The sequence below is a fragment of the Trachemys scripta genome, chromosome 5, assembly GCF_013100865.1.
Source record: "Trachemys scripta elegans isolate TJP31775 chromosome 5, CAS_Tse_1.0, whole genome shotgun sequence".
Classification (NCBI taxonomy): domain Eukaryota; kingdom Metazoa; phylum Chordata; order Testudines; family Emydidae; genus Trachemys; species Trachemys scripta.
In genome coordinates this window covers 115,332,845-115,354,993 of record NC_048302.1, presented here as the reverse complement: position 1 = coordinate 115,354,993, position 22,149 = coordinate 115,332,845, and the positions used below count along the sequence as shown (strand labels likewise).

General features: G+C 39.7%; 1 protein-coding gene across 3 annotated transcripts in view; it reads right to left on the bottom strand.

Annotated features, from left to right (window-relative positions):
• Positions 1-22,149, bottom strand: part of LOC117877961 — a 44,725-nt gene that overhangs the window by 3,430 nt on the left and 19,146 nt on the right. For 2 of the 3 annotated variants that reach the window (XM_034771674.1, XM_034771675.1), the window contains exons 3-6: positions 11,955-12,146; positions 8,639-8,730; positions 7,410-7,539; positions 2,475-2,620 (exon numbers count right to left, since the gene is read on the bottom strand). In XM_034771674.1, the coding sequence (XP_034627565.1) occupies positions 2,475-2,620; positions 7,410-7,539; positions 8,639-8,730; positions 11,955-12,146 (560 nt within the window). Of the gene's footprint in view, positions 1-1,331; positions 2,621-7,409; positions 7,540-8,638; positions 8,731-11,954; positions 12,147-22,149 lie in introns of those variants that run through there. The other variant, XM_034771673.1, reaches the window with a different exon arrangement.

Here is a 22,149-nt window from a genome sequence, read left to right as displayed (position 1 = left end):
ACTACTTGTCTCATTGCAGAGAAAGCAACAGAAATTGAAGATTAACATACTCCAGACCCATCATATATTGTACCCTATGCGCTTAATATGCAATACCCAAGCATACAAATTGATACTTTCAACATTCTGTAAGCCTTCAAGATGTAGAATTTAACCAATTACAAATTATTCTTTCATATCATTCAGCTACATACACCTGAATGAGTGCAGGTGTTCTTGCCACCTCATTCCCTCGGAAATTTTGCCCAAAGTGGGAGGCAGCTTTAGTTAATAGCTGGAGCACCACTAGCCAAAGCTGCTGAGGAGGGGGTACTAAATTAGCACTTGTAGGAGGAGATGACCCGTAATTCTCATAGTACTTTGAATTTCCGATACCTTTTAAAATATCTTGTTTTTCCTTCTGTCCATCTAGATATGAGGTTTTTTTTAGTGTGCTCTCTTAGCTGAGTCTAGTTGCTGTGGAGATTACAGAAACTTACTACCTTTCTCCCACTGCCTGAAACTGTAGCCAGAATGGTTTCTTTAAAACTATTTTTTATTTTCCAGCACTTCCCTGTGACAGTGTTGTCTCCCTTCAATACACATTTCCAAAAATGTATTCTGCTGATTGTGAAGCAAGAACTGAGAAATTGCTTCCTGCCTCTATTATCTATTTCCACTTCCAATTGTCTCCTGACTCCATCCACATGTTCTTATGGCTCTTTCACTGCACTGCCTCTGTGCCCTCCCACATACAAGTGTCCTGGGTCATCCTTCTCACCTACCTCTCCAATGATCCTGATTCTGGACTATGCAGAGGTCCCCAAACCTCTTCCCCCAGATGCAGACTCCCTCCTGTCTTTTGAAAAGTCTCCCAGTTTCTCTCACATCTACTTTCATCACAAGATTGCCTCAAATTCCTCCCCAGCTGCCTCTGAAATTCAGGTTCCTCACTCCATCCTTATCCCAGTTGTAGATTCCCTCCCACAAAATCTCTTAAGCTCCCTCTCTAGTTGCCTCCCAGCTGCATTCCCTCCTCTCTCACACATCCTGGGGGAAGATCTGCAACTAGTATAAATTATCTTCTGTCCAGCGGACAACAGGTATGACCATTTACACCAGCTGAGGATCTGCCATCTGATATTTGTATCATTTCTGGTCATCGGAGGCAGGACTAGTGCAAAGGAACTTTTCACATTTTCATATCTGATACAACAACAAACACCGTCCGCTTGTTTGTGCGAAGTATTCTGGAGGAAGAAAAAATGCTAGACTTTCATCCCAGATAGGCAAGTGATGCAGATGGAATAGTTAAATCAAATAACCACAATTCCAGCTACATTTTAAAGTACAATCACACGTTTTATTTATGCCAGTGACAAGTACAATACTATTTTCAAAACAAATGATTGTAATTTAGTTTTATGCTAAACAAGCATGTTTAAAAAGCAGCTACTTTTTGTTATTAACAACCTGACAACTGGTACATTTTAGATGTTCACTTCTATGCAACTGCAGAGTATTAATATGGTGCCAGTTTAAAGTGAGGAGCTACTGCTGGATAATGAAAGGTAATGAAAATTGGGAATTATAGCAGCTGTAAGCAAAGTAATTTGAATAAGTATTGGACAAAAATTATTTTTATATGGAAATAATGCTCCCAAATGACAAAAAGGGTGAAAAATTGAGCTGTTCTTTGCAAATATAAAAAAGTGTAAAAGATTTAATAACTACAGATGTTTCCATTCAAGGCTCTATGTGAATGTACTGTAACAAAAATAATAGTCTGTTATATATTAGTGATCATCTCACTGCCTCAATTTTTTTGTCTTTGAAATTTTCATATGTAATAAAGCAACTGTATTGTTTGACTGTTTCTGAAGTGTTAATGACTTCATATAGCCACTTAACATAGTACAGGGCTGCATAGTCTTACTTTATGCAAAACCCTTATTATAAGTACTTATTAAAAAAAAAAGAAAGGTGAGAAGATTCAGACATCAAGTTCAGTTGTGAGCAAAGGGAACTATACATCAAAATAGCTCTCAGGCCTTGGCTTTTAGCATATTGTAGTTTCTATCAGAAAGTGTCCATAAGGCTAAATCCTGAAGGTAGGACTCTTTTTGGAGTCAAGGGTCATTTTGCCTGAGCTAAGGATTTCAGTATTTAACCCACAGAATTTAGAAATGGAGGAGGAGATCTATTAGGTTATCTTATCTAAGCCATGGAAGGCAACACAGGATTGTTACATAAAGAACATTAAGGGGCAGATCTTGTCCTGCTGAAGTCAATGAGAGTTTTGCCATTGATTTCAATGGGGCCTGGATCTCACCCTAAGTATTTTGTTCAGTCTAGTGCGGGGTCGGCAACCTGAGCCGCTCAGCCCGCCGCTGGTCTGGGGTTCCGGCCGCTGGCCCCTTGCCAGCCAGGGTCCCAGCCATCAGCCCAGCTCAGCCTGTTGCCAGCCTGGGATACCAGTTGCTGGCCCTGCTCACCTCGCTGCTGGTCTGGGGTTCCAGCCACCCGGCCCCTTGCCAGTTAGGGTCCGGCCCTCCAGTCCTGCTCAGCCCTCCTGCTAGCCTGGGGTACCGGCAGCCAACCCAGGGCTCTGCTCCTGGCCTGGTCCCAGCGCTCTGCAGCCCTTATCAAAAATTATACTACAATTAGCTTAAAAACTTGAAAACTTAAAAACTTTGTATATTACAGTAATCGTTAAAACATGTATAATGTTAATAAATACATAGGTTTGATGAAACAAAGTAGTTGTTCTTATGTGCCTCTGCTTAATTTGTGTTTTTGATGATTTACCTTCTAAAAAAATCTCACATGTCTCGCACCCCCTGGGGGTGCATACACCCCAGGTTAAGAATCACTGCACTAAACTGATAAGATCTGCATTTTAATTTAATTTTAAATGAAGCTTCTTAAACATTTTAAAAACCTTGTTTACTTTATGTACAATAGTTTAGTTATATAATATAGACTTATAGAGAGAGACCCCCCCTAAAAATGTTAAAATGTATTACTGGCATGCCAAACCTTAAATTAGATTGAATAAATGAAGACTCGGCACACCACTTCTGAAAGGTTGCCGACCCCTGGTCTAGTGTCAGGTGACAAGCAACAGGGGTTCTATCAATTTGTCTTTCCTTAAAAGTCCATTTCAAAGTCTAACAGATCTCATTACCAAAAGCTGTTACTTGATATTCACCCTAATTTTTCCTTTCCTCAGTCTTATCCGATCAGCTCTAGTTATAACCATTGAGACTACCCTAAAACAATTCTTTCCTTACTTGCTTTTTATACTCTACAAACACTTGTACATAGTTATCATGTACCTCTATTGTCTTAGAGTCATGCTATTCCTGTTTAGCTTTTCATTCTTTCTTCATACATCAACCATTACAGTCTCAAGAATTTTTGTTAATCTTCTCTGGACTTCCTTCTAGTTTACCAGCATCTTGACCTACCTCCATATAACAGGAGTGGTCTTACCACTGGTGCAGAGAGAGCGACTATCATCTCCTTGATACATGATACCACTGCGTATATGCAACCCAATACACAGACTGGCTGTTTTGCTGTTATATTGCATTGCTGTGCATTATCACCTTTAGATCTTTTTCTAGCATTACTGCTTTTCAGGGATCTGTCCCCCATTAAGCATATAATGGTTGGATAATTTTTTTCCAGGAGGATTCATCTTTCCAAGATGAACCTTGTTTCCTAACTTTCTATCCATACTTCTGTGCTACTCAGTTTTGGGCACTTCTGTTCTCTCTAGGTCAATCTGCATTCTTTATTTGTCCTCAACAAAGACATCTCAAATTCTAGAATGCCAGATTTAAAGGATATTGCACTCTATCACTGAAATAGTTAATGTATAGCTGTGGACCTCATTATTACATGAATACATTTATATAATTTTGCGTCTATACGGTGTCTATCTAGCAGTTTTCTAGGTGTTTCATAACACTCAGAAATAAACACCAAAATATTAAAATGTGCACAAAAGCCTTTGGAAAAGAAAAAAATCAAGATCCTTGTTCTTGAAAGGAGGAAAAGACTAATATTGTGATATTTGTGCAGGATATCAAGAACCTCAGAGCAGCAGACGCAAAAATAAAGGCAGAAACTTTATATGCCAACATACCTTAAAGATGAGCACCTACTAATGTGAGCTAGTACACAGAATGTCAGTGTGATAGATGTGGATATGCAATAATGTTATGAACACTGGTCAGTGAGGGGAATTACTGTACACTGAAGTTATAAAACTTTCCTGTATGAATGCACTGATTTAGCTTAATAGGGGGCTGTGGGAAGAAAAAGCAAGAAGGCAGTACACAATGGTTCCAGATAAGCAATCTTGCAGCAAACATCAGGGGCAATTATGATGAGACAAGGGCATACTTATGAGACAAGGGCATACTTCAAGTCTCTAGGTTGAAATGACACAGCTGTTTTGCCAGGCTAGGAATCAAATGGCCTACAAACAGTTAAAAAGTTATTTGATTCCTGTGAAGGGGCCGTTGAGTTGCCAAGGCTCTCGAGAGAGTGTCAGTGAATTCTACAGGGAGACAAATTGACAGAGACAGGCTCTACGGAAGAGTCCCCAGTTAGAATATGGTTAAACACCTGGTAAGCTAGATGTGTGTAGTATGTCCTATTGTTTTTAAGATGGTCTTCTCTTAACTATTTTTGTTCTAAATAAATGATGCTTTGCTTTAAGGTGGCTTTTGGGTCACTGCTTACTACTGTCACTGTCTCAGAGGGAACAGAATTGCAGGGAGTTGACATAAGTCAGACATGTGGAGGGAAACCATGGTTGTGCAACCATCACATGATCCCACCGCAAGAGAGAGGTGATGGCTCGAGGCCTGGGACTTAGGGAGGGGGTATGCAAGAAGAAATCAGGAGGGGTCAGAGATGCAGTTGCCTGGTAACTGTGACAGTCAAAAGCTCAGTAAGATATGGTGGGATCCAGTCCAGAAGGGCTTTACATTTTCGTTTCCTAGTGGTAACTATTCCAGCTTTAATTCAGAACACTTGAGCATAGGAGCATGGGAAGCAAAAGGGACTATAACTAATCTGGCTAGCAACAGGGTGAGGTCAGAGAGAATGATGCTTGTCCAATAATGTAAGGAACCTGGACAACAAAATGGAGGAATTAGAACACCCAGTACAGGACGTGACACCAGATATTGAAAGGATAGAAACATGATGGAATAGCAATCGTGACTGTTATTCAGGTATTGAAGGGTATGTGCTGTTCAGGAGAGAAAGAAGTAAAAGTGAGGGTGGTGGAGTTGCATTGTGTATCAATAACGTGGTAGACTGTAAAGAAATAAGAAGTGATTGCATGGGTAAAACAGAATTGTTTTGGATCAAAATAACTTTGGTGAAGGATTGTAGTAGTTCTATAGCAGATTCTTAGGGCTTAGTTTGCATATGGATAGAGATCTCTTTATTATTATTAGAGCTATAAATATTACTGGAAACTGTGTCATTACAGGAGACTAACTTCCCAAGTAAATGGGATGACCTGGGTAAATATAGATTCATAGATTATAGGACTGGAAGGGACCTCGAGAGGTCATCGAGTCCAGTCCCCTGCCCGCATGGCAGGACCAAATACTGTCTAGACCATCCCTGATAGACATTTATCTAACCTACTCTTAAATATCTCCAGAGACGGAGATTCCACAACCTCCCTAGGCAGTTTATTCCAGTGTTTAACCACCCTGACAGTTAGGAACTTTTTCCTAATGTCCAACCTAGACCTCCCTTGCTGCAGTTTAAACCCATTGTTTCTGGTTCTATCCTTAGAGGCTAAGGTGAACAAGTTTTCTCCCTCCTCCTTATGACACCCTTTTAGATACCTGAAAACTGCTATCATGTCCCCTCTCAGTCTTCTCTTTTCCAAACTAAACAAACCCAGTTCTTTCAGCCTTCCTTCATAGGTCATGTTCTCAAGACCTTTAATCATTCTTGTTGCTCTTCTTTGGACCCTTTCCAATTTCTCCACATCTTTTTTAAAATGCGGCGCCCAGAACTGGACACAATACTCCAGCTGAGGCCTAACCAGAGCAGAGTAGAGCGGAAGAATGACTTCTTATATAGGCCTGTCAGCCTGATATTGATCCTGGGTAAGATAAAGGAGCAGTTGATGCAGGACTCAGTTAATAAAAAATGGTAATTAATGCAAATCAACCTGGGTTTATGGAAAACAGATCTTGTCAAACTAGCTTGATAATCTTTTTGACGAGATTACACAATTGGTTGCTAAAGGTAAGTGTTAATGTAATATACTTAGACTTCTATAACACGTTTGACTTGGCATCGCATAACACTTTGATTAAAATACAAGAATAATATAAAATTAACATGGCACAGATTAAATGTATAAAAGCTGGAATATTATACAGGAGGAACTGAATGACCTGGAGGACTGGAGTTATAGAAGTAAGATGAAATTTTATAGTACGAAGTGCAAGGTCATGCACTTAGGAATTAATAAGAATTTCGGCTATGTGCTGGGGACTCATCAATTGGAAATAGAGGAGGAGAAAGTCCTGGGTATATTAGTTGATCACAGGATGACTATGAACCAGCAATATGATGCCAGCATGAAAGAGGCAAATGTGATCCTAGGATGTATCAGGTGAGATATTTCCAGTAGAGATAGGAAAGTATTAATGTTATTGAGAAAGACACTTGTAAGATCTCATTTGGAACACTATGTATAATTTTGGTCAACCATGTTCAAGAAAATGAATTCAAACTGGAACAGGTGCAGAGAAGGGCTACTAGGATGATCAGGTGAATGAAAGCCCATCTTATGAGAGGAGACTAAAAGCTCTTGGCTAGCAAGATGAAGGCTGAGAGGGAATATGATTGCTCTCTATAAATAAATCAGGGGCGTAAACACCAGGGAGGGTATTTAATCTCAAGAACAATGTTGGCACAAGAACAAACAGTACATGACTAGTACATGTAGGTGGGAAATTAGAAGTTTTCTAACCATCAGAGCACTAAAGTTCAGGTACAGCCTTTCAACAGAAGTAATGGGGGAAAACAACCTAACTAAATATAAGATAAAACCTGACAAGCTTATGAATGGAATGTAGTTGCCTGTGACAGCAAGGGACTGGAGTCAGGGTATGTCTATTCTGCAATTAAAAAACCTTCCCCCTCATGGGGTCCTAGAGCCCAAGCCCAAATATTTACACCACAATTAAACAGCCCTGTAGCCTAAGTCAGCTGATGTGGGCCAGCTGCGGGTGTTATACTGTAGTGTTGACATACTGTTGATGACCCAGAAGTCCCATGATCATATTCACAGAAACTATCTCAGAAGAAGATTTTAATGGTATCTGTTGAACAATAATGAAACAAAAGATCAACCACAGAAAAAAAAATTGACTTACTAGTGTCCACTATTTGCAGATGAAACTGGAACAGCACTGGAACCATATTTAAATTTTCAAACTCTTTTTCTAAAGTACCGCTATATGCCTTTATGGATGCAAAATCCGTTTCCAACTTCAACTGCTGATTCTAAAATTGCACAAAAGGTGTTTTAGCTTAAGAACATAACACAGTCATCTCGCAGTACATAAAAAAAAATGAGAAAATAAATTTCATTTTTATTCCCAGATTTGAGCATTTGGCCCACAGAACCCATTTGCCAAATGGAACTAATCAGATAAATTCAGCATGGTAATGAAAAAGTTATTTGACTTTTGGTTCTATTCCCAAGTGTTGTTCTGGCAATTTCATCATTTCTCATTTGTACAAAAGTGGAATCTGATAGGGGGAGGACAAATTATTTTTTCACTACAAAGGGGTTGAGATTTGCAAATGCAAGAACATGCATATGAATGAGAGAAACCAGACATCACACTGAGCCAGTTGATTAAAACTGAAGTACAAATTATTCGAAATTCAAGAAGTTGAGTAGTAATGAACATAGTGGTAAAAATGAGAGACAACTGGGTAGGAAGCGATAGAAAAAGAGCAGCAAAGAAAGACCTGAGAATTAAAGTGGATCATGAAAGGAAAGGCCAAAGAGAGACCTGGTGTAAATGAGGAACTCCTTGCTTCAGTGGAGTTGACCTGCAACTATCCCCAGACCGCCAACAGGTCTGAATCTGGCTAAATTTAATGCTGGTCACAAACAATCAAATGCCATATTGGGCCTCAACACTCAAATCGACATGGACACACAAAGCCTCATTCTCAAGTGTCCCACTGAAATCAACAGGACTCCATCTGGGGGTAAAAGTCCATATGCCTGTCCGCAGGATCAGGCCCTTGGAACGCATTAACAGGAGTATTACCTGCAAGACAAATAGAGTGGTTATTCTGCTGTACTTGGGCCTCACCAGTTCAGTTCTGGACATTACATACCTCAAAGAATTCAGAGAGGAATAACAAGAGTGATATAAAATAACAAGGGGACAGAGCCTCAGCTAGTTTAAACTGCTGTCGCTTCACTGAATTGAATGGAACTGTGCCAATTTATACCAGATCTCAAATGTTTTCAGAGTACAGAAAGACTCACCAGAAAATTCATATAAGTAGAGTAGGATTACAAAAGGAACAGAAACCTTAATGTCTGTGTGCACGCTTGATGTTCAGACATTGGATTATTTACCTTTAGATCCTCCAACTGCTTTTTTAAACTTTCCTGTTCTCCATATGCCTTTGTCAAACTTCTTTTTAGTTCACAAAGTTCAAACTCTTTAACTGTTAAAAAATAATTTTCAATTCAGTTTGTAATATTTTCTACATACCTTTGAAAAGAAACAGAACTGAAATTACAGCTAACCCTACCTACACCAAAGTTGCCCACTAAGGGTCAATTTCAAAGTTAGAGGTCGCTACATAGCAAAGATATATGACAGCAAAGGTGAACTACTATACAGTCACAGCATGCCAGATGACTATCAAGGTATTGAAATAAAGATAAAATATGGTTACTCATCTTTTTGTAACTTGTTCTTCGAGATGTGTTCCATTACGCTGTAGTGTGTGTGCATTGCATACACCGGTGCATGAGAGTTTTACCTAGTTGTATGCATAGGGGCGGCCCCACCCACTCTGTTCCTTGTGCTCCAAAGTGAGGGTATAAAGGGGCAAAGTTGCTCCGCCCCTACTTCAGTTCCTTTGCACCAGAACCAATGGTAGACTCTGATGCGTCAGGGAAGGAGGGTGAGTTGTGTAATTGACGTATGCAACACATCTCAAAGAACAGTTACAAGAAGGCAACTGTTTGTTCTTCTTTGAGTGCCTGCACGTATCCACACTGTAGGTCACTGCCAAGCTGTTACCCTAGGGGTGGGGCTCGGAATCTCAGCGTAACAGGGACTGTAGGACTGCCTTCCCTATATCTGTATCCTCCTGGGATACAGCAGACATTGCATAATGCCTGGTGAACGTCTGAGTCTAAAACTGTATCACTGGTCTACAGTGATCCATAATTGGGATGTTAGCCACAAATGCTGCTGAGGTCAAACATGCTTGGTCGAATGCATCGTAAGTTTGTCAGGAGGCATTTCTCCTTTGACAGCATAACACTTTGAAATGCAGTTGGTGATCCATTATGAGAGACTCTCAGTTGTAACCAGATGACCTCTCAGACGTTCTGCATAAGAAATGCAGAGCAGGGCAGACGCCCAAAAGGGTTTTGTCCTATCCAGGAAAACAGCCAATGATCTGCGGAAACTCTACTTGTCCTTATGCAGAGGATTATGGGTGGTGATAGAAAGGAACTGGAGGGTATATCTCAATTTCACCATGCTTAGCACCCTCTTGTCTGAGGTGATGGCCTGCCAGGCATGTAGGAAAAAGGACAACCTGCCCCAGAAAGATGAAATCCAGGTCCAGTAGCATGCCATCTGAGACATAGATCCAAGACCAATGAGATCCAGGTCAAATAGTATGCCATCTGAGACATAAGAGTAAAAATGACTAATTTGGGGCCTGTGGCTGCCAAGCTGAAGAGTGCAAGGAAGTAGAAGGGATCATTTTTCCTCTCTGTGACCTTGGTCAACCTAACAAAAAAAGGATAGTATTACTGTTTGGGTTGGTATTGAAGACGATATCTTGTCTCCTCTGTCATCACCATATAGAGGCCCAAGGATTTCAACACTATTTGAGTCCACTAGTGTATGCAAAGCCTTATCGGTTTTAGATGAGAACAGAGCACATCCCTTGAAAGGAAAGTCATCAATTGTTTGTTGCATCTCCCCAGGAATCCTGGAGGACTGCAGCCAGGAGGATCTGTGCACAGTCACCACTGTTGCCATGGCCCTAGCTGTAAAATCTGCTGCATTTAAAGAAGCCATAGAACTGATCGAGAAATGAGGTGTCCCTCTGCAATGAGTGACTGGAGTCTTTCGGTAGTCTGCCAGCAACCTGAGATATTGCCTCCCATTTTGAAAAATTACACTGTGACAACACAGTGTCATGGCTGGTAATGTGAAATTATAAACTTGCTGTAGAATACATTTTTCTACCAAGCTTTTTGGCATCTTTGTCCTTGAGGGTAGCCTTATCTCTGCCCTGATGGCTCCTCTCACTCACCACAGTCACAACAAGTGAATCCGGTGAGGGATATAAACAGAACTGTTCGAACCCCTGGAATAGAACCTGATATTTATGTTCTGTTCTTTTGACTACAACTGGAAAGGAGGCAGGGATTTACCAGATGGTTTTGGACGGCTGCATAATGGCCTAACTTATGGGCAGGACAACCTTCCTGGTGCGGTGGCATGGAGAATATCAATCAAACAGTCTGAATGCCCAGGGAGGCTGCCATCTTCTTGAGGAGCTCCTGATGTACCTTAAAGTCATCCAGTACCTGGGAGGATCTTTCTGGTATCAGGACCTCATCAGGTGATGAGCAGGATGCCTGCATGACCGGCAAGGGTGAAAGCTCCCAAGGTTGCTCTTTTGGCCCAAAATGGCTTATACTGTTCTGGAATGGGCTGAAAGAAGTCTTGAGCTTGAGGTCCAAAGGCTCACTGATATGAACCGTGACTGGTCTCCCAGTACTGGCAGGAGAAGGCCACCTCCTGAAAGACCTACTTGTATTGGGAAGTGGTAAAGTAGATCTGGAACCTGGAGGCATCCCCCTGGGCATCCAGTAGAGGCATTGAGGGCACTGTATAGGACTGGGCCCTAGGCACATCTGTCCCAAGCATCACAATCCCTGGCTAAGGTCCTCTCAGAACCCTGTCAGTGAGTGCAGGAATGGGAATGTGAGGAAGCTCTAGACTCTCAGTATCAGGATACCTGAGAGTCTACCTTGGAGTCTGATGAGGAATCAGAATATTCCAGGAACCAGGAGAGGACCACGGTGACCAAGGTCTGGATCCATGTCAAGGACGCAATACTGGAGGAAGAATGGATGGCTTCCTAGCCACCAGTAAAGTGTGGCATGGAGGAGCTGGTACCAGCCCAGAAAATGTAAAGAGTTGGTACCAGGCCCAAAGGTGATGGAGCCTGACTGGAGTGTTCCAGTGCCAATGGGGAACTGCACCTAGCCTAGATGAGGGTCCTCAGCCTGAAGCAAAGGTGAAGGCAGTACTGACAGCCACAGCATAGCCTCTGGCATAGTTGGAACAGATGTAGGCTGCTGACCCGCAGGAATCAGGGATAACCATTCTGTTGCAGCCAACAAAGTAGCAGTCTCAACAGTCACTGGGAGTGGACTGAATTGACAGCTCAGGTCTGTTTGTATGAGCCAATACTCGGAAGCAGCGAGGCAAAGATACAGGACTGACCTTCTGTAGAGGAGTTCCACACTCCAGATACCGATTTCTTCTGAGGCTGAGGCTGTTCTGAGGTAATGGGCCTCGAATAATATTGTCCTAGTGATGGGGATCACCTCTGGCTCCAGTTTGATGACATTTAGTATCAAAAAAAGACTTCTCTCTGCAACTTACTTTACAGAATATACAACTTACATTTCAGAAGTCTGAAGATAAACGCCTGCAAAAAACAAAAATCAGATGACGCAAAGTTCTTCTGGGAGGTCAGGCCCCCAAACTGAAACAGATCTGTAGAGTCAATTTCTTCTTCTGACTCATCTTTTTCCTCCTTTTTTTCTTGCAGTTTCTGATGTTTAGAGAACTCAGCAGTTTCTTTTTCAAACTCTCCTGGACAAAAAAATAAAATAAATAAAACAATTAAACAGGTTTAAAAAATTAACTAATTCTTCTTAAATCAAAGACATTGCTGTATTCCACATTTGTGGAATAACCAAGATTTGCCTGACTGTAGTTGAAGTTTTTATATGAAGTAAAACTTTTCGATGGTACAGTGGTGAGCACTAAACAGTCACCACATACCAACGGTTACCATGCGACAGCATTCTACATTTCCTTATACACAGAACAGGGAAAAATAGTGAACTATCCTAAATACAATGTTCTGGTAGCTATTGATATTTTATTGGTGATGTATTCCCCTCGCTCCCTTTATTGGTGATTATACTTTTTTTTTATATACACAGAAATAGCCTGATATTATATAACATTTATTAGACCAGCAAAACTTTGATGTGTAAAAGGGACCTTATGAAATCAAATTGAGCCAGTAATTTACATTTTGTTAAATCATGGAAAAAAGAGAAGATTCCAACATAAAGCTTCTGCAGAATAGCTGGCCTTTCAGCATGTTATCATCAGACAACCCACCTAAACTATCTAATAGACTGGATTTCAGACCCCATACTCAAGAGCATGGCTGTACATGCTGCAGTCAGGTCTCTCCAGGGTACCTCTGAAATCAGTGAGCTTTATAGGCACTGAAGTTCAAAACACACTTTCAGAGGTCATCTTCTAGTATAAACTCGCAAGTATCAGTTAAATATATTTATCAATTGGCAGTAGAAATTTTTTTGTATAATAATTATAATTGGAGTGTTTTGGAAATACTGCTATACATGTATTTTAATAGTAAAACAGTACAATATTGTTGATTTTGTACAAATATATGTATATGGACTTAGAATAGAATATCAGGGCTGGAAGGGACCTCAGGAGGTCATCTAGTCCAACCCCCTGCTCAAAGCAGGACCAATCTCCAGACAGATTATTGCCCCAGATTCCTAAATGGTCCCTTAAGGATTGAACTCACAAGCCTGGGTTTAGCAGGCCAATGCTAAACCACTGAGCTATCCCTCCCAACCACTAATGTGTACGTATGTCACTACTTATTTCTCCCTAGAGGGTTTTGTGATTTTTTTTGTAATTACTGTAGAACCAATAGCATTATTATCAGAGTTAAGGTTTTGTTGCGATGCCATATGCATTTCCTTTTCTCAATAAGAATAATGCATTCTTTATGTGGGCTCCTTAAGATTTACAATGTGAAGCAAACGAACAAATAAAAGCAAATACATTAATAAGGAAATGCCTGGGTTTTGAAAGTGATATGATAGGCAAGTATCCTGTTCACACTTAGCACCCTTATCCTTTTAAAATCAAAGTGGTTTTGGTTTTTTGGAACTGCCTACTCATTTTTTTTAATCTTTTATTTTATTTTCCCAATTTTTTTAAAGGTGGAAAGACTAGGTCATATCAAACAGAAGGACTCAGAGTAGCAGCCGTGTTAGTCTGTATCCGCAAAAAGAACAGGAGTACTTGTGGCACCTTAGAGACTAACAAATTTATTAGAGCATAATAAATATGCTCCCGAAGAAGTGGGCTGTAGTCCACGAAAGCTTATGCTCTAATAAATCTGTTAGTCTCTAAGGTGCCACAAGTACTCCTGTTCTTTCTTCAAACAGAAGGAGTGGACAGTACTTGCCAAGCTATCAATTGTAGGAAACCAAAATCCCAGTTCTCCGACTAGTACTGAAATCGTAAGAAAATTGTGTCAGAGAAAATGAAACAGATCACTTGGTACGTTTGAAAGGGTGGTGAAAATCCTGGATGAGTAAAGCACGCTCCATCACAAGCAAAAATCAGAGCCTCCGTGCTTTTGTCATTGAAATAACTCATCTATGACAAGGGCCATCACAGAATGGAGTTTTGTGCCTAGTTTTAGAAATAGCAATTTCTTGAACATTTTATTATTCCTTTCCTTGAAAGCTGCCTGATGCATAAGCTGAAGTTCCTATGAATTAGAATTTTGTGAGATCACTGGGCTGCTAGAGGGAAAACAGATGATACAAAATATTAACTCACAAAATTATTAAGAAAAATGAGTAAGTTTTTAATTTCTAAATACACTTAATTATTAAAAAAAAAATTCCAGTCAATAAAAAATGTGAAAGCATGATGATTTTTCTTTTTCAGTTACAAAGTATATATTTGAGAAAAATCAGTCTTATAATGGGACACCGATTATAATTATGAAAACGCTATGTGCTCTAACAGCCAGCTATTTAATACACTAGATTTGTGAACCATCTTATATCAGTTCCATTACCAGTTGATAGTCTGTTTGAATTGCAAACTAGCTTGATTAGCATACAATTGAAAATCATTTTAACACTATCTGTTAAATTCTGTAAGTGTTACTTTCCCATAAGGTGTTCTTTCTTGTTATGAAAAGAACTGAAAAACTGGTTACATGTCCGACAATACAGGTCATTGCTTTCATCTCTCTGTTTTGATGAAAGAGGCAGAATAGGGAGAATTAGAAGGATCTGTCAATATCTGCTAAATAATGAGTAATTAAGAAACATTACCTACTGCAAGCAAAAAAATCAAAACAAAAAAACCCCCGAAACTGCCTTTGCTGCTAATACAAACCAAATCCCATCAAGGCATGGGTCACAAAGAGATTTCATAAGACAATGAGAATTATGTAGGTTTTTTTTTTTTTGTTTTTTGTTTTTTTTTGGTTTTGGGGGCAAATCCTGACTCCATGGACACAGGTCAAACTCTCCATGGGGACAGTGATATTGGTTTAACTGGACTTCACCATGGGAGCTCCTTTGCCCTGTCACTCTGGGGATATTCGAGGCTGCAGTGGGTGAAAGTGGAGGCAGGAGAATCCACTGCTATTCAAGTCTTTTACTCCATTTTCTGTGGCCTTCCACCCCCCAAAGCAGCTTTGTTGCCTGGGGTGCAGGATTCCATCCACTTTTTCTCACAGGAGATCATCAGTACTGAGGTAAGTTACTTGGGCTGTGCAGAGGATTTGGGCCTAAGTGGTTTTATTTCTTCCTTTAAGGAAGTGCTGAAATGTGCAATAATGTCAAAGGAGAGCACTATTATTGTCTTCTGGTTTACTGGTCAAGCCCCTAAGCTGATAACAAATAAATGTGCTGTAATGCGGGTTAGAAGTCACTAAAACAGAAGGTGGGTCACTATAAAACACATAAACCAGGTGTAAAGTGCCACCCTGGGAAAAAGATGCTTACAGTTATCCAGATGTATGGTGGAGTATTAGTGCTGAGGCATGTACAGTGAATGAAATAAGAAAAATTAGGCTGCCACAATAGAGAAATGCAGCCAAGACAGCTTGTTTTAAGTGTGACAGAATAACATGCACAGTAAAACAACTGAATAAAATAGCCCATGTAAAGAGTCACTTTGATCCTGTGGAGAGAGATTGGCACTATGAGTATGGAGAAATAGTTTCTACTCCCAGCTCTTCAGCTAGCTTGGTAGTCTGCCTCAGGTCACACTCTTATTAGCAGTACATTTGAAAAATAATTGAGTATATTCAATAGAGCAATTACTTTCCATAAATTTTTGTCACAGCTTTATGTTCAAGTGAATGCAGATTTCAAGTTGCCACAATTCCAAGTAAAAGAATTTGGTTTTGCTTTTTTTAAATCAGACAAAGGATTATATGCAACACTGATTCATGCACTGAGCATCGTCCATCCTGTGCACTGAATGAGGAAGAATCCTAATGGGAAAAGTAATATGTGATCATTTAGTTAAAGATTTATCATAGGGCTTCTGTTTTTCAGGGTTTAATAATTTTATTTTGGGGAGTTTATTTTTAGCAATTTTTGAGTTTTATGAAGATGTCCAAAAATTGCGGTTTTTTGGAGCTCTCTCTTTGTATATAGTGTATTGAATAATGTAAATTATATACGTTACTTACTACACTAGAATATACTAGTATGAGTAATCCCTTTGTAAATGTTCCATAGCGCCCTTTAATGTAGCACTATTTCAAACAGCACTACATTAAAGTGCACTAAGGAACATTTAGGCTATGTCTAGACTGCACATCACTTGCGGTAGCGTGTTGTGAATGTGTTGCTACCCGCTGTACTGAAACGCAGGCTGTGTCCACACTGTGGCATGTAGCTACACATCAGTGAAAGGCTCTGGTGGGGAAAGGCTCCAGCAGCGGGGGAGGCACTGCTAAAATAGCAGTGATGACAACGGAGGCAATGCTTGGGTAAGAGAGTGCCGTGTAGGGAACATAGCCACAGGGTTCAGGCATGCCTTCCCTTGCTTATGTAGTGCCTCACCATCTATACAGCTATTTATACCTGTGCCAGGGGAGCATGTAGTGGATGTACTCTACACACTGCCAAAAGAAGTGTGCAGTGTAGATGTACCTTCAGTGTGCACCAACAGGGTCTACACAGCACAATTAATGCACAACAAATTAGTGCACTTTAGAAATTGCATCCCTTTAATAAACAATTACTGATCCACATAGACAAGTCATTACAGTAGAACCTCAGAGTTACTAACACCTTGGGAATGGAGGTTGTTCATAACTCTGAACAAAACATTATGGTGGTTCTTTCAAAAATTTACAACTGAACATTGACGTAATACAGCTTTGAAACTTTACTATGCATAAGAAAAATGCTGCTTTCCCTTTATTTTTTTAGTAGTTTATGTTTAACACAGTATTGTATTTGCTTTTTTTTTTTTTGGTCTCTGCTGCCTGACTGTGTACTTCTGGTTCCCAATGAGGTGTCTGGTTGACTAGTCAGTTTGCAACTCTTGTGTTCATAACTCTGAGGTTCTACTGTAGATAAAAATAGCCATTTCTGCTGTTCATTGGATAAACACCAATTTAATTTTATTTTTTTATATTGGAAGTGTTAAAATCAAAATTAGAAGCCCTAATCTTAAGGCATGCACACAAGGAGGTAAAAATAGGGTTGCAAAGACAATCTTAATTCTGGCCTTTCCTAAATTTTGAGTACTTGACTTTGTGACGTTAACATTCTTTTAGAATAGTTTTTGTGTGAGTACAACACTGTATGTCATTATTAAAATAAGCTAGCTGACATTAATTAGTTAAATCTTATCAACTTCCTCCCTCCCACCCTCACCTCAAATACAGTTTCAATGTACTTACATCTATTGTTGACAAAGCAAGAGCTTCATTCTCAGATCTACTTCCTATAGATATTGTTCCTGAAGGAAAAACCAAGTTCTGTTATTTTAACTGTAATACAGAGAACAAGTTAAGCAACTTTGGGGAAAAAAACACAAAACTTTCAACTAATAACTGGTCTAGTGGTCCGCAGGTTTTGCCACAATATATTAGTGGGAATCTTAAGGGGACCATCCGTTATATTTTATAATGTGATAAAAAATTCTTAATGTTTTCTTTTCCCGAAGGAAAAATACTTGTTTCCTTCAATGGGGTTAGATTTTTAGGCACATCAAAATGAAAAAGCACACCAAACTAGCATAAGATCTACACAAAAGTATATATTTTTTAAAAGACACTTCTCTGAATCTTCATAAACAGCTACTTGCCCTATCATTTTCTTCCTCCAGAGGGTTTGAAAGGAAGTGTCCAAGATTCTCTCTCAACTCCCTCGCAAAATCTTAAACATAGCATGACATTCCTTTAACAAAGTTTTTTTTTTTTTTTTTTTTAATTGCTCAGGTCACATCACTGCCGAAATAGTGTACTGAACTGCTCCCAGCAGAAAGAAACTTGCTGTGTTAACTACAAAGATAGCTACCAAAATTACTGTACAATGCAATACAAGCAATAATGAAAATAAAGTGCCAGTCTCTTTCAAGAGCTCTTTGCACAGGCAATAGAAACTTAAAGTATGGTAATTCTATTTAGCAATGGGTATTTACTGCTATAATACCCACAATTCTAATCTGAATTACAGAATACAGGGTCAAGAAGTTGTAAACTTGAATTACAGGATCTGCTGTAAGCACTGCAATGCATAATTGAAAAAGAATAGGCACAAACTGGGCAATTTAGGGTGTAAAAAAAGACAATCGCTGACAATTCAGCCTCTTTCCTCTCTCTTGTAAGAAGAGGTGCACTGTTTTAGCAATCCAATATTTATTTCCTTTCTTCACTTTATTCCATAGAGTGTCAGTTTCTAAAAGTACATTCAGGCTTAAAGGGCAAGCAAGGAGGCAGACAGTAAGCCTAAACATGATGACAAATAATAATAATTGAAAGGCAAATCAGATAAAATGTAGACACTAAAGCACCTTTTTATTAATCTACAATATCACACATACTTGCGTAAACAATCATTGCAAAATATTTCTTCAACTGAGAACTTCAACACATCCACAATATAGCTCTGCTTCTCTTCAATTTTAAGGCTTAATTATGATACTATAATTAATAGTCTGACAAAATTAGACTCTAGTAACAGTGAGATGTTTTCAAAACCGGGGTCTCCAAGAACTCTTTTCCTAGCAATTTTAGTTAGGGTATGAATGGGATAGTCCTTCATTTCTTTAAAATAACTGACATGGTTGTTCTCTAACTTACCACACAGGGTCCTCACTTTGTGAACTGCTCTTCTCTCTAAGAAAGCTTGATAGGCTTCAGAGTCTTGATAGGCTTTCAATTCTTTCATATATCTTTGCTTATCCTTTTCTGCTTCTTTAATATATTTCTGCAAGAGATACAATACTTGCTATAATATACCTTTTCTAGTTCGCTGCCTCTTTTAATGCTATAAGATGATAATGAAAAGGCTTACTTGCTTTCCTGCTTGAGAAAGTTGAGACCATTGAGCAGCCAGCATCTTGGTTATTTCAGTAAAAGGCAAATCTGGATGTTTGGCCTTCGTTTTAATTCTCCGCTCATTCAGGAATATTACATACCTAATACCAACAGTGGGCAAAATATCAGCAATTAACAATACATAAACTAGTAAGATTCATTTGTGCTTACATATATATTGAAATATATATGTGAAACATTGCCTGGTAGTTAATCCTTTATAAAGTTAGGGAACTGTTAGTTATAAATCTCACACATGGCTAAGTGAACCTTCCCTCAAATCATTTTAAAGAAAAATTCCCATGTGGGTACACAAATCTGCATTAACCTATAGATTGCAAGGACACATGACTGCTCAATTTACAATACATTCCCTTTAGCCATTTCACTGTATCCCTGCACTTTTCTATTGGTGGGATTAATAAAAGGTGTCCATCAAAATGCAGTTTGAGGATTTCTAACATTTCCAAGCTATAAATATTTTATTGACTTCAGAGGCCGTTCCCAAAGCCTTTAGCATTCTCTAAATCTCTACAGTTCAGAGCCCCAAGTTGCTTTAATATACTGCATACAAGAGAGCATATTAAGAGCACAGTAAATTATCTGAATAACATAATGCTACTATAACACACCTACCCTGTTGTAGGGGCACGAGGAGCTGAAAATTCCTTTGGAGGTTTCCTTTTCTTCCCTTAGGCCAGCCACCTTTTCTTTTCTGGGGAGGGAGGGGAGGTAAAATACTTGGGTCTACACTGCCTTTCATTTGCAAGTCTCAAAGCAAAGTCTCACTTCGTGAACAGATAGGACTCCCATTTAGTGAACTATTATATATGCAGAGCAGTTACATGGGAACCTTCACGATACCATCTTCACATTACTACTATTTAAAATTCTATGAAGTATTACGGTTAATTAGAATGTTACATATGCCCCTATATGAAGTCTCTTATGCTTAAAGTACAGCTTGATTCCCTTCCATTAGTAGTCACTTGACAACATATACTAGTGGCTGTTACTAAATTATATGACATTTGTCCAGTCCTGTATTGTTACTCTGAACACGTACCTTTGGCTCACTAGTATCAGAGGGGTAGCCGTGTTAGTCTGAATCTGTAAAAAGCAACAGAGGGTCCTGTGGCACCTTTGAGACTAACAGAAGTACTGGGAGCATAAGCTTTCGTGGGTAAGAACCTCACTTCTTCAGATGCAAGAAGATGCAAGAAGTGCATCTGAAGAAGTAAGGTTCTTACCCACGAAAGCTTATGCTCCCAATACTTCTGTTAGTCTTAAAGGTGCCACAGGACCCTCTGTTGCTTTTTACAGATTCAGACTCACACGTCTACCCCTCTGATACTTCAGGCGTGGAGCAACTCAGTTGTATAGAGTCGTGTGTGTGTGTGTGTAAAAAATATAAAAACTAGGATACAGAAGTCCTTGCTCAAAGATGCCTCTTCTACCGACAGTATATGTGCGTGGGTGGGTTATAAACCACACAAGTTCTTGCATGAAGGAGACCCTTGTACAAAACTCATGTGTGTTATGGAATACATCAGGCATTGCTCTAAGGACCCCTCTGATACAAACAGGTAGGCAAATAGCCCATTGTTCGAAACCAAACCCTCGCCTGACCTCCACCATATTGTACCGTGCGCTTCTGCCGAATCTATTTGCATTGAATAAATTACAGCAACCAGTTCATTAAATCACTATGCTTGTCTCGCCAACCGAGATCTCAGACTAGTTATAAAAGCGAATATACCTGAATGCAAATTTCGGAAGATTTCTAGCGCTCTCCATGCCCCAGAAGTACAGAAATGATTGAACCCATTCTGCGCTTAGAATGGATCCTAAATCAAATATTAATGAAGCCGGGGATAATGCTAATGTGATTTATTGCATTATTGCTCACGGTGTTTTGGTTTGTTTATTTTAGATTCCAGTGGGGGGAGGGTAGGAAATATATGATCAATGGGTTTAATCCTGTAATATACCTAGAAGAAACCTTCAGGATATGCATCTCTTTCCAAACATACATAAAAGTCTCGATTTCTTCTAGTTAATTGATTAGCCAAGACCGATTCCAGACGCCAGAAGACCAGACAAAAAAATGGGGTTTCTAAATTTAACTCACAGGGGCCAGTAATTTGGTTTGTTGATTCTCTGAACCCCATTGTTTCAAGGTATCCGAAATATAATCCCCAGCCCATTGTTTGTCTCTAGAATGTCAACGGCACCCAACGCGTTAACTGGAAGAAAGCGGATTGCACAAATGTGGCTCAAAACCACGCCTGTATACCAGCTTCCATCAAATGCATTTTCTGCCTTATTCTTTACTTTTTTCTTCTGTCTGTCTTGGAAGCCAGTCAGCAACTCTTTTTCTTGTGCAACCCCGCTTCTGCCCTGCCCAGAAATCGCTCTGCGTGACCTGCTCGCTTGTGATGTTTTGTAAGTAACAAAGGAAAGTGCTGGTAAATTGGGATTAAATTCATTCGCTTCAGAGAGACAAAATAAACCACCATGAAGCCCATATCCTGATGGCTGCACTGCATTCTCCAGTAAATCAGATTCTGATCTCATCCGGAGTTATTCCGGATGTACATCTGGGTAACTCAGAGCAGAATCTGGACCGAGGCTAGCAGCAAAGCACTCCGGATTCCAGTGTCAACGGAATCCAGTGTCAACAGAGCCCTAGTGTCAATATTTCAGCTACCAAGTTAGAGATCTGCTTGGCCTGCTCATTCATCGCTCTGGAAATGGGCTGATGTTTAAACACTTACTTCTATCTCTATCCTGATATACCAGGGGGGAGAGAGAGAGAGAAATGTTCTGTATTTGTGTGTAGGTATTTGTTTTGTATACGCCTGTGTATCTTTTTAGGTCTATGTCTGAAAGTGTTTGTGTGTACGTGGTTTTAGGTGTATGGCTGTGGCTTGTTTGTATCCGAGGGGTAGCCGTGTTAGTCTGAATCTGTAAAAAGCAACAGAGGGTCCTGTGGCACCTTTAAGACTAACAGAAGTAGTCTTAAAGGTGCCACAGGACCCTCGGTTGCTTGTTTATATGTTTGCATGTTTCTGTGTATGTGATTGTGTGTGGATGTATGTGTGGGCCTCTCTCTCTCTCTCTCTTTGTGTATATATTTGTATACATATATATATGTAATGGGTCTCTCTCTCTCTTTGTGAATATATTTGTATATATATACACAGAGAGAGAGAGAGAGAGAGA